This window comes from Callorhinus ursinus, unplaced genomic scaffold, assembly GCF_003265705.2.
Source record: "Callorhinus ursinus isolate GAN/ISIS: 27379988/994484 unplaced genomic scaffold, GSC_fseal_2.0 scaffold1, whole genome shotgun sequence".
Taxonomy (NCBI): domain Eukaryota; kingdom Metazoa; phylum Chordata; class Mammalia; order Carnivora; family Otariidae; genus Callorhinus; species Callorhinus ursinus.
In genome coordinates, this window is record NW_027397063.1 from 85685354 (window position 1) to 85713312 (window position 27959).

At 41.0% G+C, this 27959-nt stretch overlaps 1 protein-coding gene across 1 annotated transcript; it reads right to left on the minus strand.

Moving 5' to 3' along the window:
• Positions 1–1217: 1217 nt before the first annotated feature.
• SAMD7 (sterile alpha motif domain containing 7) lies at positions 1218–18977 on the minus strand. The gene is made up of 7 exons (XM_025871175.2): positions 18892–18977; positions 17482–17606; positions 14087–14165; positions 12312–12943; positions 11185–11306; positions 5098–5208; positions 1218–1415 (listed from the first exon to the last, which is right to left on the minus strand). Exons 1-7 carry the CDS (start codon positions 18975–18977, stop codon positions 1218–1220), a joined length of 1353 nt encoding a protein of 450 aa, XP_025726960.1.
• Between the last annotated feature and the right edge of the window lie 8982 nt (positions 18978–27959).

Sequence of the window (27959 nt, forward strand, 5' to 3'; positions counted from 1 at the left end):
GGACTCAGAAGATTCATTTTCATGTTCAATTACTCAGGAGGCCTCTCCGCAGGGCTGCCTGGAGACATAGAAGCTGGCTTCTTCAAGAGCCGGGATTCCAAAGAGAGAGAGAAAGAGCCCCCCAGACAGAACCACAGATGTGACATCCATCATGTTTTTCATACCATGTTCATTAGCAGAGTCAGTCAGTCCAGGCTGCGTCGGAGGGGAGGGCATTACACAAGGGCAGGAGTGCCCGGAAGCAGGGATCGCTGGGGGCTATCTTAGAGGCTGCCTGCTACAGTTTCTTTATTTTGAAAGTAAATTTTAAAAATAGAAAATGCATTCTCATCGTTAGACATTTAGAATGTACAAGAGGGTATGCAGTCAGTTTCCCTCGCATCCCTGTTACCGGGCCCCTCCTTGAGCAAACTCCTAGCAGTTTCTTGTGTATCTTTCAGGGGCTTTCTGTCAAATGGGAAGTTGAAAGGCACTCCGCAGGGACAAGCAGAAAGCCACTTTCATCTTCTTCCTTCCCACCTGCCAACTCAAACCTGCCTTGCAGAGATAACTCTACCCCACCCCTCTGGTGAAATCTGAGGTGGGCACTATGACTTTTCATCTCCCTCTCAGATAACCAGGAATTATTTTTAGTCATAACAGAGTTCCATGCCAGAAAGAAAATGTTGAATAACAGTCACTCTGAACTTAAAGATCCAAACTTCTGCTCTTCCCTAGCTTGGTCCTTCTTCAGCGTGGAAGCCTGAAATGAGAAAAAGTGGAGGTCTTGTGGTGAGCTTCTCCTTCTCTTTTTTGCACTTCACCACTTTTTCTTCTACCTCCTTTTAACTCCTCGGGGTTGCCTTTTTCTCTTTCTGGGTTGGGGGAAGGGAAATGAGTGAAGAGAGATAAGGAGCTCTTTTTTCAGTATGAGTTCTTTTGGCTTCTTCAGAGATTTCCACATGGAAACATCAACTGTAGCTTTTTTTTTTTTTTTTTTTTTGGGTGTTTAGAATTCTCTCCATCATTTAGCATTTGTTTCCAAGGATACACCTCCAGCCACTTTGCTCCGAGGTCACTTTAGGAAAACTTCCAGGCAAGGCCTCTATGAGCTCCAGGAGGGCTGGCTTCTCTCCCTTCCAGCCTCCATCTCATCCTGGGGAAACCTTGACACACCTTTCAGAATGTCCTAGACTCTTTGGAAAACTGATTAAGACCGTTCTTGCTCCTTGAGGGTTTTAATTTCTCACGCTATCCCGTTCGATTCCTTTAGGAATTGTTATATCCTGGGAACAAGGAATGTCCAATGTATTATCACCCCAGGAATTAAAATCCAAAAGAGGGGATGTATCTGCTGGTTGATCAAGTGCTTGTTTTGTTTGGGTAGGAAGTGAAAGACTTTTCTTGTACAACATACTTTCCACATGCTGAGATACCTTTGAAGACAAAATGGTGAGAGTAGTTAAGGCTAGAGATTCTTTCAGTAATCCAGCATACTCTGCTTAGCCACAGAGGGTAGGAAGGTTGAGGTAATTTCAGGCACGGGCCATCTATATAGTTGTGAGGGACACAGTTTTAGGATGTGGTGGGCTTTTTCTTTCTCTCAGAAGCATACAGTGTTTATTACTATAACACTAGATATCAAGGTGGTAGTAACTTTCAAATTCCCATGCCTGGGTCTGCTGTGGTTCATCTGCGTACACCATTATTTCATTCTGAGTTCAGTCCACCTTTTCTAACAGTCCCATAAGAGATCCCACAGACACACCATTCCATCTTTACCAATGGCCAACTGGTAACTTCTCCAAGCTCAGGCTGCAATTCTTTAGGCAACTTCAGCACACAGCTGGCTTTAAGTTGGTTTAGTGTTGAGACATAAACACTGCTGCTTTGGGCCTCGGTGCCCCAGTATTAGTCATTGGGCTCCTATACATACCTGACCCTCACGGAGACCCAGGAGATTTCTATGTTGTTCACATTTTCAGAACTCAAACGCAGCTCCCTCCATTCTAGTAATATCTGGATTCTAAATTCCAGTAACTTTTCCCTCTCCTATCCCTTTCCTTGTATCCAGGTCCAGGTCCACCTTTTAAGTTTCTGGTCTTCTGGGTGGGTTTCCTTCTTCTTAGCGGGGTTCACTGTAATGGAATTTTGCCCCTGCTTCCCATTTTGGAGACTGAGACTTTGTTATCTTATCCACTGATGAACTCATGGGCACTTACCTCCTGGGTCTTCCAGATGTTACCCAGAACCTTCCAATTCTGCTGCTTCAATTGGACCCCTGGAAGTTCTCAATCCCAACAACTCTACAACTGTTCCGTTTGGTGGAATGTGTGGCATCAGTCAGACTTTCCCCCACAGCTTCTGTGGGAGCCCTGTCTTGTTGTGCAGGCAGACAGAGCCTGGACATTAGAGCTCAGCGGGACTCCACGGAGGCACTTAGACACGTCAGGCGGGAGTCCAAGGAATGACTATAGCCCTCAGAAAATGATTTGGGGGTTAATACTAATGGCAAGTGAGAAGAAGATTAAGAAGGACTTGGAGAATGTAACATTATATGCCAACTATACTCAAAGAAAAAAAAAAGAATGACTTAGAGTTGCCACATTGTAAGGACAAAAAAAAAAAAAAAAGCCAAAGTGATAAGTTAAAGCCAAAGAAAATCATATTTGAGAAAAAACCATGCAGTGTCATTATCAAGCATGCCAAGAGGTACACTATCCTTATTAAAGAAAAATAAATTATTTAAAAGTGAATACTGGAGTGCCTGGGTGGCTTAGTCCGTTAAGCACCTGACTTCAGCTCAGGTCATGATCCGAAGGTCCTGGGATCAACCTATGTTGGGCTCCTTGCTCAGCGGGGAGTCTGCTTGTCCCTCCCTCTCTCCCTCTGCCTCCACCCCTGCACTCTCTGGCTCTCTCTCAAATAAATAAATAAAAGCTTTTAAAAAAATGAATACTATATTGTACCAATGTTAATTTCTTAGTTTTGACAAATGTGCCGTGTTATGTAAGATGTTAACATTAAGAAAAGCTGGGTGAGCTCTCTATACTACCTGAGCAACTTTTCTGTATCTGAAATTATTCCAAAATAAGAAGCTGAAAAAAAGAATACCAATAGAAACATGAAAGTATTTACATAAAATAAAGAACTTCTTTACCCTAAAATTTTTAGGCAGATAAAATGGTTTTTGAAGGATATTTTGAAATCTCATTGTTCTTTGCATAAACATGCATTGTAGAAAGGTGCAGTCCTGTATAAATTCTGGAATTAGTTGATGCTTCTTGGTTTCACTTTTAGGAAACTCACTCTTTCAATAAATAATTTTTTACCTATTATGGCTCTTGCATATTCTAAGGATACATCCGTCAAACAGATAAAGATCTATGCTTTCATGGAGCTTACATTCTAATGGGGTAGGGGGAAATCAGCAATAAACATGAATATAATAAATGAGTTATATTATATGATTGATAGGTGCTATGGGGGAAAAAAGAAGAGCAGAAAAGGGATAGCAGTAGTATGCATGGAGGCTAGGCTGTGTACACTTTTATTTATTTTACTTTTTTATTTTTTGAAAGACTTTATTTGTTTGAGAAAGAGCGAAAGTGATCACAGCGGGAGAGAGATCACAGAGGCAGGGGGAGAAGCAGACTCGCCATAGAGCAGGGAGCCCAATGCGGGACTTGATCCCAGGACCTTGAGATCACGACCTGAGCCGAAGGCAGACGCTTAACCGACTGAGCCACCCAGGCGTCCTGTGTGTACACTTTTAAACAGGGTGATCAGAGCAAGCTCCATTAAGCAGATCTAGGGGAGCAAGATGAAGGAGATGAGGGAACAAAGCATGAAGATATCAGGGGAAGAGCATCCCAGGCAGAGGGAATGGCCTACGGTGGAACACGCCTACATGTTCAGGCAGCATCCAGAGGCAAGTGGTCAAAAACAGTAACTGCAGGGGGAGGGAAGGTAGAAAGTAGATGAGGTCAGGACGTTAACGATAGTGGTTGGCGGAGAGGAGCACAAATAATATAGACCTTTGGCTTTTCCTCTGAGGAAACGGGGAGCTGTGGCACACTTTTGAGGAGAAGGGTGACACGATCTGTCTTATGTATTAGAAGGATCATCCTGAACTGTTTTTTGAGTAGGTGCTGGGAGGGCAAGGGCAGAGCAGAGAGAACAGTTAGAAGGCTAAAGGAGTAATCCAGTGAGAGACAATGGTGCTTGAGTCCCCAATGAAGCCGTGGAGATGGCAAGAAGGGGTGAACTAGAGTTGGCTTGTTCCAGTCTCAAGAGCCAGTTGAGAAACTTCTTGGAAGTTTGCAAGCCAGTTGTTAAGCATGGCATTATTAAAAATTAAATTATATAAACTTACAATTAAATACATTATATTGAAAACTCAAGTAGTAAATACTCAAGAACTCATAATTTCTTAATTGTTTTACCTAATTATTTTACTATTATTTATTATTATTATTTAGAGAGAATGTGCACACGTGTGCACACATGAGCAGGGGGAGGGGCAGAGGGAGAGAGAGAATCTTAAGCGGGCTCCAGGCCCAGTGCAGAGTCCAACGTGGGGTTTGATCTCATGACCCTGAGATCATGACCTGAGCCGAAATCAAGAGTCAGACCCTTAACTGACTGAGCCACCCAGATGCCCCATACTGTTATTTATTATTATCTTTGCTCCTGAGGTCATTTATGTCCATCCCTAGAGTGAAAATACTCTCAAATAGGGTACTGCTGTGCGTCTCTTCCCAATTCTGTATTCAGTAACATTATGTTAGGTTTGTCAGTCATACTGGGGGTATTTACACTACAGAAATTAAATGCTACAAATCAGGATTCATTTTGTTTTTAAAGAGAACTTAGTAGTTAAGTATTTACCAGCACACCACTGCTTTGTGCCTTCCCAACTATAGCTAGGAATGTGGACCACTACACCATCCAAAGCGTTCAGGTTCCCTCACTCCTATCATTTCCCCACCCACAGAGGGGCAATGCTTCATAAAGAGGTGAAACGGGTATTGTGCATATTACAACAGGAGAAAAATAACATATTTCTCTTAAGCCTCATACCACTGATGCATATTTCGTTATGAGAACTCACCATACCTGTGATTGAATCTTTAGTGCCGGCCCTAGCTTTAATCCCAGAGTGCTTCGAAGATGCTCCTCTGTGAGTAACAGCAAGGTTTCCCCATCAATTGCATGGTCTTTAAATACCTTATTAAACACAAAAGATGTTAACTTTGTCTATACGTCTTTTAAAAAAATTCTTGTTTTATATATAGGTATTTTAGTTTTGGAGGAAACATTAAGACTGCTGGAGAATGACACAAAATGTTATAAAATTTCTCATTTTCAGTTGTTCTCTCTTCTGTGCTCCAGTAGCAAGTTGTCTGTGTTCTTTAATTCCTCTTAGAGTATATTGTAATTCTGTTTATGGGACTCAGTTCCAACCTGGAATAGTTATTATTTGAGGGCAGGCCCATGTCTTATTTACCCGCAGCCCTATAATGCCGTGGCTGACACACAGTAGATATGCAATAAGTGTTGCTGGACAAATCAATGAATGCACAAATAGACTGAGAAAAGGGTTGTGGATAAAAACCATGGCAAACAAATTTCACCTCTCACATGGACAGGTGCAGCCTCCATCCACTGCCTTGGACAAACAACAAGGGGAGGAGAGGTAATGCAGGTGAGGACTGTCATTCTAGGCCTTTCCAGGGGCCCTCCCTGTTCTGACTGTGGAGTAGATGCCACCACGCCTTCCTTTCTTCCAGAAACTAGGAAGGCTGCTGGTGGACAAAGATTCCAGGTGGATAAAGAGATGAATCAAAAATCTGGGCAGACTGATAGTATTGTAATTTCATGATCTCCAGCTTCAACCTGCCCTGCAATCCTTTATTTACTGATGAGCTCTCTTTTTTCTATTTTCAAGTTTCCTTCACACGCTTCAAACTTAAAACCTTACAGAATCCTTCCTCATTTTCAGCAGGCCATATAACTTCTTAATTGAGAAGGAAGGAAGGAAGGAAGGAAGGGAGAAAGGAAGAAAGGAAAAGAGACCAGTAGATAAGAACTTCCTTGGGGCACCTGGGTGGCTCAGTTGGTTAAGCGACTGCCTTCGGCTCAGGTCATGATCCTGGAGTCCTGGGATCGAGTCCCACATCGGGCTCCCTGCTCAGCGGGGAGTCTGCTTCTCCCTCTGACCCTCCTCCCTCTCGTGCTCTCTGTCTCTCATTCTCTCTCTCTCTCTCTCTCTCTCAAATAAATAAATAAAATCTTAAAAAACAAAACAAAACTTCCTCTAATTCTGCCCAGCAACCTAACTAACCACAGATGTTTTCTCCTTTGTGCTGATGTGGTAGAAGAGGGTTTTCCGTGTGTGAAGACAGTCTCTTCACATATGCTGTGGGTCCCTACCCCTCCCACCTCAGGCTTCCCTCAGCGGATAATCCCCCCTCTCAGAGTCACTCTCCCCTCTTTGGCTGGCTCCTTCCCAACGGCATTACGCAGGTCTCCATCCTTGAGCAAACAAACAATAATAAAGCGCCTAGAGAGACGCTACCTCACTCTAACTCTTCATCTGGCTCCTTATCTCTCATCCCCTTCACAGCCCAATTTCTCAAGAGTTTGGATCCTCCCTGCCTCAGTGTTCTTCCTTCCCAGTCATTTCTCTGTCTCAAGAAGTCTGACTTCCACCCTCACTAGTCTGTTCACCCTGCTTGCTTCTGGGTCCCTCCTGTCTCTGCCGTTACCAAATGCATGGATATTCCTTGTGCTCCTGGCTGCTTTTGACATTGTTGACTCCTTTTTCATGAAGAAATGCTCTTCCCTTGCCTTTGTGAGGCATCCCCCTCCTGGGTACTCTGTGCCTTTCCTTTCCAGTCACTTTTGAGGCTACTGTTTCTTTATCTGAGTCCTTATGTGTTTGGGTTTCTGAGGCTTCTACTTCAGGTTCTCTTCAGTTTTCCTGATTTACCTCAGTCTTTGGCTTCTGTGAATGTCTCTCTATGTCGAAGGCTCCCTAATGTATATCTTAAACTTAGAAGCTGAATCATGCTAATTCTGCCTTTTAGATAGTTGTCTTTTTTTTTTCAAGATTTTATTTATTTATTTGAGAGAGAGAGAGCATGAGCGAGCACACCAGTGGGGTGGGGTGGGGGCAGAGGGTGAGAAACAAGCCGACTCCCCGTGGCCTGATCCCAGGACACGGCGATCATGACCTGAGCCGAGGGCAGATGCTTCACCGACTGAGCCACCCAGGCGCCCTAGATAATGCTCTTATCTACCCGTCCCTCTGCTGCTACCTTGGATCTAGTGCTTCCCCACTAGTCTTGCCACCTTCAACCTATTTTCATAAAAAGCAACCTAGGTGACCATTCTGAAATATAAAGCTAAGCATGCCACTCATGCGTAAAACCTCAATTGCCTTCAGGATAAAGTCACAATCCCTCACGGGGTCTCCATGGCTCTTTGTGACCTAGCCCCTTCCTCTAGTCCGGCCTCCTGAATGCCATTCTCACCTGTGCCACTCTTGGTTCTGGCCCCCTCAGTGCCACCAGGAACTACTCTGGAAATCCCACCTGTGCTAAATTCTTTCTGGTTCCTGGCCTTCTCCTGGAAATTCCTCCTTTGCTTCTCTTCCACCTCACCGCCCTCCTCAGCTGGGAAACTCAGTCAGACGCCTCTCCCTTCAGGGAAGGGATACATTTTCAAACAGAGGCAGGTTGGCAGCCAGGGCCTGACCCTCAGCCCTGGTGGAGGAACCTGGCCCCGAGGCAAAGTTGCAGAACCTTCCAGTGTCACTCAGTTGTCCCTCCCACCTCATTCTCAAGATAGCTGTTGAGGCCAAGAGCACCATATAAACGTACACATAATTTTAGCGATTTTAGTTACTTTTAGAGAAAGAATATTTTATCTGTTGAGTCACTTAGGACAAACAAGAATCACTGAACACTACACCAAAAACTAATGATGTACTATACAGTGGCTAACTGAACATCATCATCATCATCATCATCATAATAATAAAGAACAAACAAGATGTGTTGCAGGGTCTCCTGGACGTCCTTGAACAAGTGGGCTACCAGCCCTCTCTCTACATCTGTTTAAAAGAATTCATTTGCATAGGGGCTTTGAGCTTTAGTTGTGGTTCTTTTTTTCTGGATTTCTTTCTACACCTACGGGAGGCAGGTGGTGGGAGACTGCTGAGTAGCAACCACCTAGAGATGAGAAAGAAGAGGACAGGGTCGGGGGAGAGGGGGAGGACCGCGAGTGTAACCCTGGGGTAGTCCCAGGCTGCGACATACTAGACAGCGGTTTTCATGACACCTGTGCCTGAGCTGTGCTGCTTTGAAGCTTGTTACAGTCTGTTGCGTCCAGGGAGATTCTCTCTGTCTCTGCACACCGTATTGTTCCTGAGCGCAGCAGGGTCGTGCCCAGCAGGGCAGCGGCCTTCTTGCGGATGATTTCACCAGCGTCCCAGGGAGGGAATAGACTGATGGGGAAGCAAGAGCAGAACTTGATCCTAACCACATTTGAGAAACACCTAGAAATAATTGTACACCTTCTTGGGGTGGGGAAAGGAGCACTGACATCCTGTTGGTGAGAGATAATGAGTCAGCCAAGTTTGTGGGGTATTCGTGTTTATGTGACTTTTATGTCCCCACAAGAGGACGTTGAGGTTGATAAAGTATGAAATGCACACATGGCATCATTCATTACAGGAGTGGTTATGATAAAGAGCACTTTTTTGCCTGTGGATCACTGGCTGATTAAGAATGATGAGGGTTCAAATAGATTCAGTCTACCAGAAGCCGGCAATCACATGCTCATTATACACAGGGTTGCTTATTTCTGGCTGTTATCAAAATTTGGTAACTTCACTGTACTGGTGGTTGATGAAGCACCTGAGAAGTGGAATAGACAAATTTAAAAATGATTGTCCCATGGTGAATGACTAATAAGAAAACAATAATGTTATACTTGCTGAATAGAAGAGAACAGGACAGGAATTTTTATCAAGTGTGCAAAAAGACAAAGTAGGTGACCTGAAGAATACACCTTGTCTTAAGTAACCTGAGGTTCCATTCTCTTGAGGAGCCTCTGATAGAATGATGAAATTAATGTTTATCAAGTACTTATAAGGTGCCAGACCCTCTTTGTGGCTTACAACAATCCTTTGAGAATATATTATACAATTATCCCCATTTTACAGATGAAAAACTGTGCACCAAGAAGACAGGCAAATTGTCCCAGGTCACATGTCCAGAAAACACAAAAGCCAGGATTTGAACTTGTACTTTCTGGTTTCATAAGCATATTCTTTTTTTTTAAATTTAATTGTATTATGTTATGTTAATCACCATACATTACATCATTAGTTTTTGATGTAGTGTTCCATGATTCATTGTTTGCATATAACACCCAGTGCTCCATTTAGTACATTCCCTCTTTAATACCTATCACCCATCCCCCCACCCCCCTCCCCTCTAGAACCCTCAGTTTCTCAGAGTCCATGGTCTCTCATGGTTCGTCTCCCCCTCCAGTTTCCCTCTCTTCATTTTTCCCTTCCTACTATCTTTTTTTTTTTTAAACATATAATGTATTATTTGTTTCAGAGGTACAGGTCTGTGATTCATCAGTCTTACACAATTCACAGCGCTCACCATAGCACATACCCTCCCCAGTGTCTATCACCCAGCCACTGCATCCTTCCCACCCCCCACCCCTCCAGCAACCCTCAGTTTGTTTCCTGAGATTAAGAATTCCTCATATCAGTGAAATGATATGATACATGTCTTTCTCTGACTGACTTATTTCGCTTAGCATAATACCCTCTAGTCTACATCTACGTCATTGCAAATGGCAAGATTTCGGGTTATTTTGATGGCTGCATAATATTCCATTGTATATATATATACCACATCTTCTTTATCCATTCATCTGTTGATGGACATCTTGGCTTTTTCTGTAGTTTGGCTATTGTGGACATTGCTGCTATAAACATTGGGGTGCACGCACCCCTTGGGATCACTACATTTGTATCTTTGGGGTAAATACCCGGTACTGCAATTTCATAAGCCATATTCTTAATGACTACTCTATCTAACTTTTCCGTAAGTCCCATAAACTGAAAAAAAAAAGAAAATATAGGATTAACAGCATTACACTGAAGTAAAAAATGATCATAAAAAAAGATCTGAAAAAAGTTATTTCTAACATCAGTTAATTATGTTAAATTATAATGTCCTTTCCATGCTTTCTTTTCCTTTAATATATAAACCAATGATAATGACACCAGATTTACTAAGCAAATTGTTACTTAAAACTGTGTTATTAAATCACTTGCGGGGTGCCTGAGTGGCTCAGTCAGCTAAGCAGCTGCCTTTGGCTCAGGTCATGATCTCAGGGTCCTGGGGTCGAGCAGCTCAGCAGAGAGTCTGTCTCTCCCTCTCCCCTTACTGCTCCTGCCAGCTCACACACTCTCTCTCTCAAATAAATAAATAAAATCTTTAAAAAATAAATCACTTGAAAAAAATAAACTTTATGTATGAAATATAGCACTGAAATAAACTTTAAGAATTGGCCAACCCATTTTCCCATATGAGTGAAACTAGTCTTCTTTCCAACTGTCCAGACATTATAACTCAAAAAATACTATTTTGTCTCCCAGATTGAATTATCTGTGTATACACTTTTGTAAATTGCCCCAGCATTAATATAGAATTTTTAAATAGTTACTTTCTTATTTTTCAGATCTATTGTCTTGTTATCCTGTTTAGAATGAAGAAGATATTTCTATTATCTATTACGAGTAGCCTAAAACTTCTGGTATGTTTGTTATATGGAAGAGTAGGGAATGTAGTAGACATTTCTCACTGTTTTTGGATGTTTGGCCACTGAATCTCCTAGTTTTGGGTGAATTCCTACCTCCCAGGAGTCTCGATAGAATAGAAACTAAAGCCAGACAGGCATGGCTCTCCCAGCCTCCCTGCAGATGGGATGTGGGGACGTGACCCAAGTTCCGCCGATCCCAGACTCCTGTCCCAGGTCAGCCAATGACACATGAAAGGGTAGATTATTGGGAATCCTCTCTGAGAGAGAAATGCAAGTTTGACAGAACTCATTAGGAAGGAAATAGATTTCAAAGTGTCATATTTTCATGAAAATATTTCAATGTTAAGTCACCTGGGCATAGTCTGAACAACCTGGAAGGCCACTAATGAAGTTGTGCACGTCGTCCACAGTCCATTTCTGAATATCTTCATCCAAGGACATGTTTTCCCCAGTTGTAGCCAGTGGGTGTGCTCCTTTAAAAGTGGAAAGGAAATTATTTGGTGGTATAAAATTTCCAGGGAAAAGTGGGGAGCTGAGAGCACAGTTTTATGTACAGTTACCTTAATTTCCTCATATTCTATTAGCACAGAGGGTCACTTTAGGTCCCTATAGATCTGTGTGTAAACTGCCTTAAAAGATACTGAGAGACATTTTCTTGAAAGTTGAGTAATCTCCTTTCTTTTCTTCTCCTAAAGGATCTTTAATGATAGCATTATTGTAAATAAAGAAGTTGCCCACTGCTCTGTTTCTCTGTGATTCCAAGGGACATGCCCTGTGGATTTCATCCTTCAGATGAATGCTATTGTGTTCTATGATGTTATGTTATTTATCATGCTCTCTAGGTGACCATGAGAATTTAGCTACGTATTCATCTAAAATGGCAAATTAACACTTTGTAAGGGAAGCAGTTGGTTCAGTGACTACAGCCCCCTCCCCACCAAATCCCTGTGTTTTTTAAAAATATTTTTATCTAAAGAAGTTCTAGAAAACTATTCAGTGTGTGTTTGGGTGGGGTGGGTATTGTGCTAATGCTTTTAGGTAAGAAGGTATCACCACAGTAATGGGCACTGAAAGTTAATGCTTCTGTTTAATTATCTATAGTTTTCTACACTTAAATACAGGGGAGATAGAATTCATACTTTTAGGCAAGAAGCCCCTCTATATTGTGTTGAAGAAATTAAGAGCTAATTAAGTTAAAAATTTAATTTAAAATTCTGGTAGGTTTCCCCATCCTTCCTCACCCTTGCCTTCCTAGCTTTTGCTGAAAATTCTCTCTATAGCAACAGATGAATAGAGACAAGTGTCACTAATATGGCTTTATTGGGACTAACATAATAAAGTGACTTCAAAAAGTTCTAAATAGGACTAAGAAAAGGAAGAATAAAAGGAAACATGATGGGTATAGTGCATTATGGAATAACTTAAGGACTTGGTGACCTGTGGCTCATTAGGATCTGCCACTGGCCCCTGACACCCACCTGGCAGAGCTGGTCGAGGAATTGGAGGGCAAACACCATTCTTTTCCCCACAGGCTGCAAAGCCCTGCTCTGAAGGCTTCTCTTTCGCACCATCCCAGGAGGCCTTTGCTTCTAGAGGAGCACCGTGAGCTCCCCAAGGTTTTCTGTGGGTGGGGTCGAGCTCCCCACAGGTGTTGGCAAGAGCTGTAGTTGGCTTTTCATTGGTTTCACTTGACTTCTGATTGTTGAGAGCTTCAGTCTCTGGTTCCTTTACATAGTCATCCTCTTCATAGGGAATCACATGAGTCTGGCCTAAGAGTTTTTCTTCTACTTGACTTTTGGAGCTCTCAATATCGCTGTCTAGAACTTTCTGATTCCCTGTACCTCTCCTGAGACGGCGACATTTCTGACCCCAACTCTCTAGAAAATGTGGACCAGTCGCCACTAGCGTGGGGTTTCCCTGAAGATTTCTCAGGGTGCTTCTGTGAAAATGCAGGTCACCAGCAGGGAGCATGCTCCTGCCGTGGTAAGTGGCTGGGCCAGGTGGGATACCGGAGCCATAGAGGAAAGGTATCCCTAGGCCTGCTAGTCCCTTGGGATTCACTTTCTCTATTCTCCTTTGTTGGTAAATGGCATGCATTTCCATTTCCATCCTAAAAACAGAACAATATGTTTTATACACCCCAAGAAAACCATTAGAAATATAATCTTAATGGACCTCTGCCTTCCCTGAGATGGAACCTCTGCTTTTCCTGAGTCTTCACACTCTGAAGTGTGTTGGGTGGAAACACGAGTTCCCCCCAAAATTCACTGGGAAGGAGAGTTTGGAATAAAGATCTGAGGGTGAAAGGTTTGGCTGAATCTCTCGACAGAAGTGCAAGGTCGGTTTTTAAAGCATTACTTCTAGTAGGTCTGGCAAATTTAGCAGGAATGGGGATAACATGGCAGAGGGTAGTTTCTTGCCAGAGATTAATCTTCAAAGAAAATAAAGTTCTGGGAAGAGGTTTTTAAACCCTGCAGTATAATCTTAGTGGGACTCAAGGAAGGCAGTAAGCCAATGCAAGTCTCAACCGTTACAAATCAATGCAACTGGCAGGGGTTGTGCTAGAGGAGTTGGTGGGGGTTTTGCTTACTTTGCTTATGGATTATCACCTGGACTCATTAGGGTTCAGTGATGAGAGAACTGAGGATAATGCCTTCCTGCACCCCAGGGCCATGCTTTATCATTACTGCTGTCTTTTCTTTCTAGTTGCTATAGCTGAAGGCCACTGTTGGGGCCACGGACATGGGGCTGTCTGGGCTCTGCTCGCAGAGTCTCAGGTGGGGTTGGCAAGTGTGGTTCCTATATTTGGGCAGAATTGAAGTCATTTAAAACAGAAGGGCCAATCTGAATTTCAGAGGTATCACAACTAGGCATTTTAATTGTGAGACATTGTTAAACTGTTATGATCTACAGGCTTAGCTTCACTATGTAATTTCTAATCTTGCTTTTATCTTTAACCAACCTGAATATACGTTTGTATATATTTCTTTTTGTAATAGTCCTGAAATACTTTTTGTATGTAATCAGATATCTATCAAATATACGTAAATAATATGTATATAATTAGAGTGTGTGTATGTATATACAAATACTATATACAAATATAACGGATGAATGTATGTATATAAAAAGTATCTCTATCTCTATCATCTATCTTTCTATCTTTCTGTCTATCTTTTTATCTATCTGTCTAAAACGAATAAATGAACAAGTGAGTGAATAGAAAATAAATACAACAACACTGTTATGTTACCTGGCAGTATGCTGCCTTTGAATCATTTCATTCCTTCTGGCCATTGCCTTTATGGATTCAGGTGGTAAAATGCCCCAACCTTAAAAAAGAAAATCATCATCTCACCCCACAAATTAACAATTTCCATTTAAAAATAATACAATAGAATATAATGATTTAAAACAGCATCCATAAAAACCCACCAGTAGAGCACAATGTTGGAAACAGCACAACTGCTGTTCAGCATCTTAGGGTCACTTTGGTGATGGAATGATAAATACTAGATAATTTTATTTTTCTTTAAGTATGGGTCTCATGATTGGTGACATTTTCCTGCCATACTTCAAAAGGAAAAAAAGATGAAATAACTTATGGATCTCTTCATTTCTAGCTTTCGATGTAAAAATGGATAATTTTTTTTTTTTTTTGCTATTAGAGAAATCAGTTGACCTTTAAAAAAAAGTAACTACGTGCTTCTTATGCACCAGAATCCCTGGAAATAAATGCAATGATTTAATGGATAAAATATAAGCTCTCTATGTGGATTTTTGGCATATCTGAGGAAGATACTTTTTCCAAAATGTTTTCGATGATGTTAGGTAGAAATTACATTCTTTGTGTCAGTCTTCCAAAATTTCTTGAAATAACAGCAGCATCATAGATTTCAAGGCTCTATTCTTGCCTGGTAACTTTATGCTCTATTGACTTTCTTCTTTCTCTGTACTCCTAATGCACTTAGAGTCTATACTGATGCTTTTCAAACCATCTATGGTAAAGGACCACTTTTTTTCTTTTGAAATTTCCAACCATCATGGACCAATACTTTTTAAAAATACAATATAATGAACTTTTATAAAATTGAAATGAAAACAAGGACAAATACAAGGTAAAAAAAATATTAGATCAACAGAGAATTACCCTGTCAAATTGCTGCAAAAGTTTCTCAATTTATGTATTTATCTGCACAACCTCTTCACAGACCAGCGCAGGTCTACAGAACACACTTTAACATAACAGACACTCAAATTGTATTTCTTATATGTAGTTTTATTCACTGATAGTTTTACATGTGAAAATCTGTTTTCCCTAACAAGGGGGATATCATGGGAGCTAGAACTGTTTCTTGTACATGCTTTGTACTAAGCTAGAAGAGCTCATTTAACTCCCATTAATAACCTATCTTGAAATAAATCATACTGTATGTTTTTAAAGGAAATCTTTTGTCATTTGTAAAATTCAGAGATTAGATGAGGTGACCTCTAAAAAAAAAAAAATCCTCCTAACTCTAAAGCTCTATATTTTTATAATTCAGTGGCTTCAAAATACTCTTCTTTAGAGAACCGGTATGCATGACATTTCAACCCAGGAGGTATTGCCAAAGGATGCAGAGAAAGTTCTCATGAGAAGTCCAGTATAGAGGCCACTATATATAATTACCTGGATTTTAGGATGCTCTGAAATTTGGAATCATCAAACCTATTCCAAGTTTCTTTCTCTTTCCCAAATAGATGACATCAAACGTAGTGCTAGTCCAGCTATAATAATCCACTCTCTACCTAACATCCAATTTTTGAAAGATATTTCTGTCTTAGTTTCTATTTTGCTAACTTACTTAGTAGCTCAGTTTCTGTAGGACTGAGACCCTACTTTCCCCTTGCTTACTCTCCTACACATCAGCCTTGAGCGAGGAGACCTGACCTATGTCCCTGAGACAGGTGGTCAACTTGCTTGCGTATATCCAAATGTTGGCGGGTTCTGGATTTTTTATCACTAAGACAGGCTCTCTGAGTCAGCAATGAAACTATTTCACTGGTCTATTTATGTGTTGCCTGTAACCATGGGCTGTAGATTTACTGGGTTCTTGCTGCCAGATGGGGCTTTTATCTGGGATCAGCTGTTGGAACAGTCTTTTTGGTCCTTGGATCACTCCAGTGGGTGTGTCTAGTTTCATATCTGGCCCTGGCTTGTCCACCCAATCCCACTGCAGTGGATCCGTGCACAACATGCTCAAATCCAGGCAGTCTGGTATCTTCACTGGCCCTGGCACCAATCATATTTCTTCTTGTGTCAAACTTTTCACTCACATTGTTCTTATCTATTGAGAGTTGTTGGAATTGGAGAGCAGGGACAAACAGAAACTCAGCAATATAGTTTTGGGGAGATAAGATACATCAGTTTGATCTTCAATATTGTGAGGAAATTCTCACTTCCTAATCTCTCTCAAGCCCCCATCCAGTCATGTTTTCAGATACCACTCTACTGACTGCTCTTATCAAGATCACCAGTGAGCTCCACTTAGCTAAATCTAATCATGTATTGTTTTCATCTACTTGGCACACTTGACACAGATGCTTTCTTTCTCTCTTTACAACTTCTTCCCTTGCCTTCAAGGCCATCAGCCTCTCCTTGGTTTCCTCTCACTGGTTCTCCTCCTGTTCTCCTCCTGTTTCTTCCCTTCTCATCTTTTGGAGCTTGTTGGTGTGTCCTAAGGATCATCCTTTTAACCTCTCTCTACCCTTGTTCTATGGGCAATCTCATCTAGTCTCATCTATGCTGATGACTTACAAAATTATATCTCCAGTTTGTCTCCAGAAGTCCTCTCTGGGATTTAGCTACCTTCCTGACATCTCCCACTAACAAACTGTTAGGCATCTCAAATGTAATAGGAGCAAAAATGTGCCTATGACATCTCTCCACCCCAAGAACTCTGTTCCTCTCACACTCTTCCTCAACAGGGACAGCAACTCTACCAAAACCAAGACCAAAATTCTTGCTGTTCTCCTTAACTCCTCTCTCTCACACAGCTCATATCTAAACTGTGAGAAAACCTGTTATTTCTACCTTCAAAATAATTACAGAATCCAACCACGTGTTCCTACTGAACTGTCACCACCCAGGGCCAACCCATCATAATCTCTTGGCTATTCTAATGGCCCATTAACTACCATCAGTTTATCCTCAGAACTTTGATCCTATCAAGTTTGTCCCAGACACAGCAGCCAGAGTGATCCTGGTAAAATATAAGTCAGAAAATGTGGCTCCTTTGCTTCAACTCTTTAAAAGCTTCACCTCTTAGAATAAAAGGTGAACCCCCACCATGACCTGTCAGACCATATCTCATCTCCTCATGACCTCATTAGTTCCTCACGTGTAAGATAAGACAGATAGTAATAGTGCAACTTACCATGTTATTCCCCAGTAAACTGATGGTTGGAGGAGTTAAGCAACTCACATTCAGTCACACAGTGGTGGAAACATGATTTAAATCTAGGTAGCGAGGGCAGAACCTACAGGCATAACTGCCACACAGTTCTGCTGCCAAAACTTAGCAGTAAATTTGATGGCATGATGGCAAGCTTAAGGCAGCCATCCAGGTCACAGTGGCTCCACAGATCAAAGCCATCTTTTGCTCATACCTGAGTAGACACGATTGGACAGCATGTTCGGCATATTTGCATTTGGTAGAACAGAAGATCCAAATTGGGAAGGAACACAAAACTGTCTTGGGTCAGTAGGAGCTACAGTGGAAGGCAATAAATCTCTAGGGGAAAAAAGATATAAAGTAGATAAAATGAGGATGGAATAGTACAAACTTCCCATTGCATAGGCACTGAGATTTTTTAATTGTCAGATAGGATTCTATCATCTCTTCCCAAAATGAAGTGCAAAAATCCTGCAGCCTCTATTGGTTTAAGTAGAAATGTGGTAAGAAAGATCTACTTTGGTAGAGCTATGTGTTGAGTGAATATATCAAGGAAGGATTGACCCAGCTGACAACACAACAGATAAAGCAAGAAAAGAAAGTTTTAGGGATGTCTAGAAAAAAGATCTAATCAAATTAATACTGCTCTCTGATTTCCCATGACCAACATACTGTTCTGACCACAATATTCTTTTCTCATGTAATGGACCTACTTTGGCTTGGTTTTTGCCACTTGGGATCAGTGTTTGACTCCCTGGGTGACAGTTTATTTATTTTGCCAAGCTCAAGAAGTCCAAATTTATTGTTCACTGCTCCACGAACAACAATAAATAATGGATATAACTTTCTTCTCAGAATGTCAAAATACTCTAAAGAAGGGAAAATAAGAAACTGCCAGAGTGTACATCCTAAGCATTGATAATGTCACTTTTATTGAAAAGAGAGAATCGTTCTATCACAGGAAATCCAGGGTACTTAATTGTTGTGGAGTGAGTTGCGTTTCCCCCAAATTCATGCATTAAGGTCTGAACCCCCAATGTGATTATATTTGGAGATAGGGCCTCTTAGGGGGGACTTATGGTTAAATGTGGCCATAACAGTGGAGTCCTGATCCAATAGGACTGGTGTCCTTTTAAGAGGAAGAGGTAGCAGGAGTGCATACACAGAGGAAAAGGCCAGGGGAAGGCACAGCAAGAAGGCGGCTGTTTGCAAGGCAAGGAAAGAGGCCTCACCACAAATCAACTCTGCCGACACCATGATCCAGGGCTTTTCAGCCTCCAGAAGTATGAGAAGTCAAATTCTGTTGTTGAAGCCATGCAGTCTGTGGTATTCTGTTCGGGCAGCCCTCAGAGACTACATCAATGTTTATACACACATGATGCCTATCACAGGGCAAGTGCTCGTTAGCTATGTGTTGAGTGAATATATCAAGCAGGCCTCAAATGGGAAGTGACAAGATGTGTATTGGAGGTGTGGCCCCCTGAGCATCTTGACACGAATCAGTGCACTACAGTTCATGGAAGTAACATTAGACAAGAAAACAACGCTGGAGTTACCATCATTTGAAAAGTTAATGATCATCCATTTTCTCCTTGGACCAAATTAGTATATTGGAAAGAAATACCTATCCGCTGTTGGAGGTTCAAATGGTGAAGGAACCAGTGGCGTTCTCTGCTGTGCTGATGCTGTCAATAAAGGGTTCATGGCCATCATGGGATTTATCATCAATATCTCTCGCCACTGATGGAATTCTAGAAGGAATCAGGTAGATATGTTAACAAGTAACTCTATGTTTTGTGAACTATTTGAATTTTTCTTGAACACCTTTTGTATTTTCCCAACATTTGGGGAGACTGCTATAATAAGCTTTCAGTTACACAAAAACCCCTCCATTTCAAGCACCCAGATACAACTGTAGAACTTAGTGATTCATCCATTGGTCCTTGGAACTTGTTGATGAACCCCCAGGAAATACCATATCACATGACAAGCGATAGTAAAATTAAACCAGCCTTGCAAGATTCCAGAAATACCAACCTCCTTTCTTACAACTTATTTTGATTTTTAAAAAGATTTATTCATTTTAGAGAGGGGAGGGGCAGAGGGAGAGAGAGAGGAATGCAAGCAGACTCCATGCTGAGCATGGAGCCTGATGTAGGGCTCCATCTCACGACCCTGAGATCAGACCTGAGCAGAAACCAAGAGTTGGCTGCTTAACCAACTGAGCCACCCAGGTGCCCCCCACTTATTTTGATTTTTCTATTTCCAGAGGTACAAATGCATATATTCTCCCACATGTTCAATCTTCAGAAAAATATTCCTATTTAACTGATAAGATTAAAACAGAAAAGAAGGGGAAAATCTTTTTAATGGCTAAAGATATATCTACTTAGAGTGGATACAGAATAAGACTGTGTTTAATTAGAACAAGTGAGCAAGTTATATATATATAAATGTACATAAACACAAGGATTCATAACTTTATCTGCAGAACCTAGTGATCAGAGAAAGGGACCATTGTTAAAAGGATAACATTTTGCTTTACATCTTCCTGTTAATTATTAATGTCCTTTGAATAATTTTAAATACTAAAAAAGTACTAGTCGAGCAAGGTTATTTTAGCTTCTCCTTCATCCTCAATTGTCACTTAAAAAAAATTCAAGATACCTACATCTATATTTTATTTTATAATTTTTTTAAAGATTTTATTTATTTATTTATTTGAGAGAGAGAGCATGAGCAGGGGGATTGGTAGAGGGAGAGAGAGAAGCAGTCTTCCCACTGAGCAGGGAGCCTGACGGGGGCTCAATCCCAGGACCCTGAGATCACCACCTGAGCAAGTCGGATGCTTAACCAACTGAGCCACCCAGGCGTCCCTTTTTTAAATATTTTTTAAGATTTTACTTACTTATTTCAGAGAGAGAGAGAGAGAGTGCGAGCTGGGGGAGGGGCAGAGGGAGAGAATCTCAAGCAGAGTCTGCACTGAGCTCGGAGCCAGACCTGGGACTCCATGCGCTGGGCTTGATCGCATGACTCTGAGATCATAATCTGAGCAGAAACAGAGTCAGGCATTCAACCGATTGAGCCACCCAGGCCCCCCACCACAACTACGTTTTTTAAAAAAGGAAATTAGGAAGAATATGTTCTGCTTTTCAAAGTAGTGATCTTTCCTTTTTCCTTTCTCATATGTATATTTGATTTAACTGTTAAACAGTTAATATGTTCATATGGTTCAAAAACCAAAACTGCAATGGTATTTAAATAAGCAATCACTTCTTTAGCTTCTTTTCTAGACTGAAACCTACTAATCAAATCCACAGTTCACCTGACATTGGCTTTCGCCATTCATATACTTAAAAAACTTCTTTGTGTTGATTTATTTTCACTGTATTTCTGTGAGATCAGTACAGTTTCCCCTCTGATAGTGGCCTCAGAGAGTCTAGTGACCAGTCAGGGTCAGAATAAAAATAGCTGTCAGGTGCCTGCCAGCCATGGTGAGAATGCCAGCAAAGAACACAGGCGGGCTCTATGTCAAACATGGGCTTGCAATTCTGGCAAGGACACTGTTCGTGCCTTGAAATCTCAGGTCCCCCATGTGAGATCAGGTGCACAACCACCCTCTTCCCCCTAGTTCATGGCACAACAGAACAATGTGGGACACAACTTGGTGTTCCTGAACTTTGATTGGTGTCAAAAATTGTCTCTGGCAGAAGTTTGAATTTACCCATGAGTGAGATAGAATCTTTAAAATGAGAAAATATAGTGTTTATCTCACATTTTATGTGATGCTGGAGACGAATCAGGAGGAAGGAGAGGAAGAGAGGGAGATGTACAGAATCCCTCCAGAGCAAGGACTGCCTAGATTCTGACCACTCCTCTTCCTCACACATGTCACCTGAGGGAAATGCCATGGAGATTAGTCACCAAAAGCAGATGAGACTATCTTATTTTGGCATCCCCATGAGCAGGCCTCAAGACAAGGGCTTGAGTGCAGATAGTGATCCCAAGAAGTCCACGTGAGAGAGTGGGAAAGTGGAATCAGGAAGGGGAGAGCCAGTAAAGGGTGAGTTAATATGTGGTTTACTACTGTGGGCAACTGGGGCTCAGCCCTCCTGGGGACCCTCTAAGAAACCTCGTGGAACACACCTCAGAATTGTCCCAATGAAAGACTAAGAGTTGGGTAAATAGCCTTCTGGGTTATGCCTGAGCTAGATGCAATGAACTCCCGGGGTGCAGAGGGAAGCCTTCAGATTGACAAGCTGAGAGGTGCAGGTGCTTGAGATGGGAAAGGCCCCCCATGGTTGTAGGTGAACTCGGAAGGGGGCCCAAGGGATATGGAATAGGGCAGCAACAGTGTCTAGTGCTGTCGAGGCGATGTGGTTACCTTCTAATGTCATTCCATTAGATAACTGGCACAAATGCCTTTCTTCTGGAGTACCAGGCTCACCAGGCATAGGCATATTTCTACAAGGTTCTGTAGGGTCCATTGTCTGCAACAACACAGCAGGATTTTTTTTCACTGTTAGTCACACCTTTATTGAAGTAAGCAGTGAACTCAAGGCTATCAGTTTAACAGAGATGAAGAAATGAGGCATCAGAGACAAGTCTCATCTAATTTAAATCTAATTTAATGCCCTCCTTGGTAACATAACTGTTCTAGATTCTGTGGTTCTTGGCTTTCTTTCTTTTTGCAATGCCAACCAAGGAGATTGAATGTGATCTATAAAATTTTGTTACACATCTGATAGAGTGGTTTATTATTTTTTAATCCATCCTCCAAGTTCTTACCTAAAATGTAAGCTATTTGCAATGTCTAGAGAAGTATCCCTATGCCATGGAGGTCCCTGGGAAGGACGAGTCACTGACATCTGCCACACCCAAATGTTCTCGGCTCCACTTGGAGCTAGTTTCTTTTCATCCTCACACATGTGAGCAAGTGTTTTTTTACTTACCACCATCATATTTATTGGGGCCCAAATTTTCTTTTATAAATATCACTGCCTGGTGTTATAGACTGAATTTTTATGGCCCCCCTTCCTATGTTGAAACCTAATCTCCAATATGATGGTATTAAGAGGTGACTCTTTAGGGGGTGATTAGATCATGAGGGTAGACCCCTTATGAATAGGATTAGTGCCCTTAGAAAAGAGACACCAGACAGCTCCCTAGCCCCTTCTGCCATGTGAGGGTACAGCAACAGAGTGGGCATTAGTGAACCAAGAGGTGGGTTGTCACTGGATGCTGAACCTGCTGGTGTCTTCACCTTGGATTCCCCTGCCTCCAGAATTGTAAGAAATAAATTTCTACATTTAAAAGCCACCCAGACTATGGTTTTGGTATTCTGTTATAGCAGCCTGAATGGACCATTCTAATCTAACTCTAATCCAAGTTATCTTTTTGAGGCTATGTTGATGTATTTTGAATGTCCCAAATTTTATATATTATATACAGATATTTTATTTTATAAATGTATTTATTATATATATTATATATATTTTTATGTATATATATTTTATATATATTTTTTGATAGACTTTATTTTTAGAGCAGTTTTAGGTTCACAGCAAAATTGAGTAGACAGAACAGGGAGTTCCCATTTGTCTCCCCCCTACCCCACATGCATAGCCTTCCTCACTAGGAACAGCCTACACCAGAGTGGTACATGTGGGAAAGTGGTATCATCAGCGAACCCACACTGACACATCACTATCCCCCAAAGTGTACAGTGTACCTTACTTGGTGCTTACTCTTAGTGTTGTACGTTCTATGGCTTTTGACAAATGTAAAATGACATACATCTGCCATTATTGTGGTCATACAGAATAGTTTCACTGTCTTAAATCAAATTATATTTCAAAGTCAGGAGACTTCCAAGGAAATACTCAGGGGTTGATCAGATCTTTCCCTTCAACAGCAAGATACATATTTGAGCTCCAAATCTAGGTTTCTACAAATTTACCATTTGGGGAGTCATGGGATCACCCATAAGTCTTTTTTTTTTTCCCAAGATGACATTTTAAAAACCCATAGGTCTTTAGATGTCACTTTTCACATTTTCAGGGTATCCTCTTCTATTTTAGAAACATCTAGACGACTTGTGAACCAAGGTCACTTTGGCACAGCCAATGAAATGCTCTTGAGAGCACATGCAGATGGGGATATGCATTGTGAATGCAGTGTGTCTGGTAATCCCAAGTGCGCGAGGGCACCGGTGCTTAGGTTTGCATTCAGGAAGGATTTCTCTGACCCAGAGCTCTAATCCTGGATGCGCAGCACTTTAGGAGGATGAGGACTCCTTAATCTCGGTCTTCAGACTCTTACCCTCAACAAACCCCTCCAGGCAGCACACAGACGATTTAGCCAGTGCTAATTCTGTCTCAACTGATTAGGGCAGTAGTAGTAAGACATGAACTTCATGAACTAAAGCTCTTGCCAAATCAGCAGATATTTACGAATGCTTGCCTTGTGCCTAGTAGCCAGGTGCCAGTTTGATTCTATTTCCGTCTCTGGTTGGCTACACTGTGACTATTTATTAAACAGTGCAATTTGAATTTAGCCAAGCCCAAATTTGAGCAATTACCTATAGAATATTTGTTGCATGTAAGAAAGAATGCTTGAATTCTGGGATTTTATTCATTGAAATAAATGAATGTTTAAATAACTTCTGTATTTGATAAGTTTTTACATTTGAAGGGTGGATTAGTAGAATTAAATGTTTCTACAATTCTGAAAAAAATAAATTCTTAAAACTAGCAGGAGATTATTTAGAGAGTTCTTTTGTTTAAGGTATAAAACAATCCTTAGTAGCTTCACACATTCACTATTCTAGGTGTCCTATATTAATGTGGATTCTGAAAAGCATTTTAATGCTAAAGCATAATTCACACTTCTTTTTAAGTATATTTTCAGGGTTTTTTTTTAAAGATTTTATTTATTTATTTGAGAGAGAAAGAATGAGAGAGAGAGAGAGAGAGAGAGAGCGCGTGCGCGTGCACATGAGGGGGGGAGGGTCAGAGGGAGAAGCAGACTCCCCGCTGAGCGGGGAGCCCGATGCGGGACTCGATCCCCGGACTCCAGGATCATAACCTGAGCCGAAGGCAGTCGCTTAACCGACTGAGCCACCCAGGCGCCCTATTTTCAGTTTTTAAAAATAATAAATGATCCTATTTTTAAAAAATAGGAAGGCCAAGGAGCTCTCCAAAAGTATTTCATTATCAGTACTCGTATCAGAAAAATTCACTGTGAAAGCAGTCATGTTAATTTCTCACAGTTACAGTTAGAAGTGTGAACAGTCTATTTTTATATCCAATAAGAAAAAAATTTTAAAAAATAATTACATAAAATCTTGTGTAAAATGTAAATAATTGTACTGATATTCAAAGTACATTTGTTAATTGAAATAAACCTTAACATAAGACTCAATGAATAAATGGGCATAAAATATTTGACTGTTTCTAATTGTAGATATGCATAATTTCCTGAGATTACAAGGGAATCTAAAATTATCCAAGCCCTTATTTCAAGTGGAAGAAATACTTATATTTAAAGTATCTTCACCCCAAATGTGCATCATGGCCATTTATAACAGGACAAATGACATTGCTTCTTAAAATCTGAGTGGCTGATGTCACCTTAGGCCCCATCCCACCTCTTCCGCAAGGTCTCTGCCCTTTCCTGAGGATTTCACCCTCGTGGGCGCTCGGGCTCGGAGTCTATGCTCTGAGTGTGTGGGATTCCCACTCTGCCCCATGGCCCACCTCCTATAGCTCTTCCCTCCTCACTGCTCTACACTGACTCCGAATGCCATCCATTTCCCTCAATATCCACATAAAACCACCCACACAAGCTAATGTGTGTATAGCCAACTTACCTAGATGTTGGCCAGTTGGAGGTTGGGGGGAGAGGAGAGTGTTGTGTCAGAAACAGTTTAAAACTGGACATTAAATTTCTCCACCATAAAACACTCCTTTGAGGACTTTTGACATTTCAGGCCCAGCCTTCTCATTCTTTTTCTTGGCCTTCTCTCGGCCGGTCCCCCACCAATGCCAAATTTCCTCCCGTTTCGTTTTACAGAGGACCTCTACAACTTCCTCCTGATTCGGCTCTGAGCCTCTCCTCTATGGGCCTTTGACTCTGGGTCTCTGCATATTCCCTCCCCTCCCCATCCTTGCCAAGGATAGCAAAGAGACTTAGAGACTTCTTTTCTACTGGTTGGAATTATGCCACGAACATCCCACTTTAGAAGGCGGCTAGATGTAATTTTTGTTTTAAATAACAAGCCTTGCTCTGTTATACCAGCACCATATAAATGAAATGAGTTCTCCCTGCAGTGGTAAGCAGTACTGCCAACAAAGGCAGTTAATATCGAGGCACTGGGCAGCGGCCCTAAAATATATCTCACTTTTACGAAAGGCATTACAGATTTAGCACTTGGCTAAACGCACCGCATCACAATGCATACCCTGGAAAGTGTCCCATGAAGACTGATGATGTGTGTGCTTCCCTCACCTCTCCTTTCTTTTCACTCTGGAAGCTCATTGTCATTACAGCCCTGCATGCCTCCTTGAAATGTAAAGTGCTAGGCACGTTTGCAAGTGTTGTGATGAAAAGGACTAAACTTTTGTCATCGTTAAACAAGTGGAAATGATGTAATAGCTTTACTACTTCGATATAATTTATGTGCCACTATAGGTTGAATAAATCATGTTCACTTCCTCCAAGAGAATGTGAGGCGAAACCCATTATATATTAATTTGTATGAGAACCAAAGTGAAATCTAGCAGTACCCTTATAACCGAACTGAATTTTAGATATTTTAGGTAGATTGTTGTAAAGAATGAGTGAAGAAATATTAACGTAGTGTTTTTCATGATTATCATTGATTGTTCCTCAAATTTTTTCTACAAGTTTCTACTCTGACATTTCATAGTCCATACATCATGACAATTTTTGGAATATAGTTATCTGCAGTAATGAAAGGCCACTAAAATAATAATGCACAGTAAATATATAGCAGCAACACAAAGAGGCAGGTACTTAATCTATTAGAAGATGAGAAAACACTTAATAAATTTACATACAACTTTGAGCTGACTTTATTTTAAACTTCCTTTTACTTTTACTTAAAAAAAAAACCTGAGGCATGATAGTATTTATTTATTTGGCATGAGCAGTATATCATTAGTAATTCTTCAGTAACTTCAGCCAAGTAAGAATTTATTAGCTAACATTTATTAGCAATAATGGAGCCAACAAAATTTATAGATAAACCTAAGCATTTCTTTATAAAAATTTATTTTTCCGAAGTCTAAACTGTTTTGTTTTTATAATGCACCCAGTGATTTTGGCAGGAATGCTGTTGATGGTATTTATACAAGATTATTTCCTTACTTCTCCATCGGGCATTGGATGAGCATATATTTGCATTTCTTTTAAGATAAAAGTGTCCCTTTATTTTAAAGTTTTTTTTTTAAGATTTTATTTATTTATTTGAGAGAGAGAATGAGAGATAGAGAGCACGAGAGGGAAGAGGGTCAGAGGGAGAAGCAGACTCCCCGCCGAGCAGGGAGCCCGATGCGGGACTCGATCCCGGGACTCCAGAATCATGACCTGAGCCGAAGGCAGTCGCTTAACCAACTGAGCCACCCAGGCGCCCCAAAAGTGTCCCTTTATTTAATATGTGCAAACATTTTACTAAAAGCAACTAGCCTGAGTTTGGACTAATTAAAGTGTAGCTGTATATACTTACATCCTCTGTGAAGTCGTCCTGGTTTTGACATTGCTCATGGAAGAACCATCCAAAGACTCTACTTGCAGAAGCGACTCTGGCTGCAGATTTAAAAGCACATCTGACAAGACAACTGTTTCAGAAACCGTCTTAATTAATTCACCTTGCCTTAAATACGAACTCAACTAAGTTGATTAGTCCTATTTCATGACAGAAACGTTGCCCTCCGATATCCTCTAAAGATAGGGGAAAAGATGCTAAGCCCCAGGAAAGTGCACTGCAGTGTACATAAACCTGTCTCAGAGTTTAGTCTTTAGTTTAATCCTTCCTTAGCCTCTAAGATGCTTTGTGGGCATTCACTTAATGCCCCTCTTCAATTTGACACAAAAGGAAACTACTAGGAGAATAAGTAATACGTTTTCTTTGATGGGAATATGGCCTATTTCATATTTCCAACAGGTTTTGAGTGGGAAAATTCCTTCACAAGTAGGGAAAAAAAAAAGTTATTTTTCACAGAGCTGCAAAATTAAACAAAAGAAGCAATCTGTTTAAGGAAGACGCTTCTAGGAAGTACAACTGTACTTTCTGATAGACAAGAAAAAAGCCCTTGACAGTCTGTGTGAGAGCTTCCATCTATATAAAAGAGAAAATATGGAATTTTGAAAATGTGATCTGTTTTATTTACTAGTGAAACATTTGTAGCTTTGAAAAAGAACATCAATAATTTTTATTCCTAATAATTTGCTAGTGGAAAGTACAAAATGAGAATCCAAGACAAAAATTAGAATCATGTTACAAGTAGTGCTTTAGGTTTCCTGTTTGAAGATAACTTGCTTCTTTGTTGACACACATTTTTTTCTTTAAGATTTTATTTATTTATTTGAGAGAGAGAGAGAGCACACACAAGTGGGGGGAGGAAGAGAGGGCGACGGACAAGCAGACTCCCCACTGAGCAGGGAGATGGA

What these genes read in the sequence shown, in the direction of transcription:
- SAMD7 (XM_025871175.2), bottom strand. Translation starts at nt 18,977, where the DNA reads ATGGCCATGAACCCTTTATTGACAGCATCAGCACAGCAGAGAACGCCA. An exon ending in GTCCAATCGTGTCTACTCAG is followed by an intron (nt 14,166 to 17,481) that starts GTATGAGCAAAA and finishes TTCTTTTTTAAG; the next exon opens with GTTGGGGCATTTTACCACCT. An exon ending in CACTAAAGATTCAATCACAG is followed by an intron (nt 1,416 to 5,097) that starts GTATGGTGAGTT and finishes TTGTCTTCAAAG; the next exon opens with GTATCTCAGCATGTGGAAAG.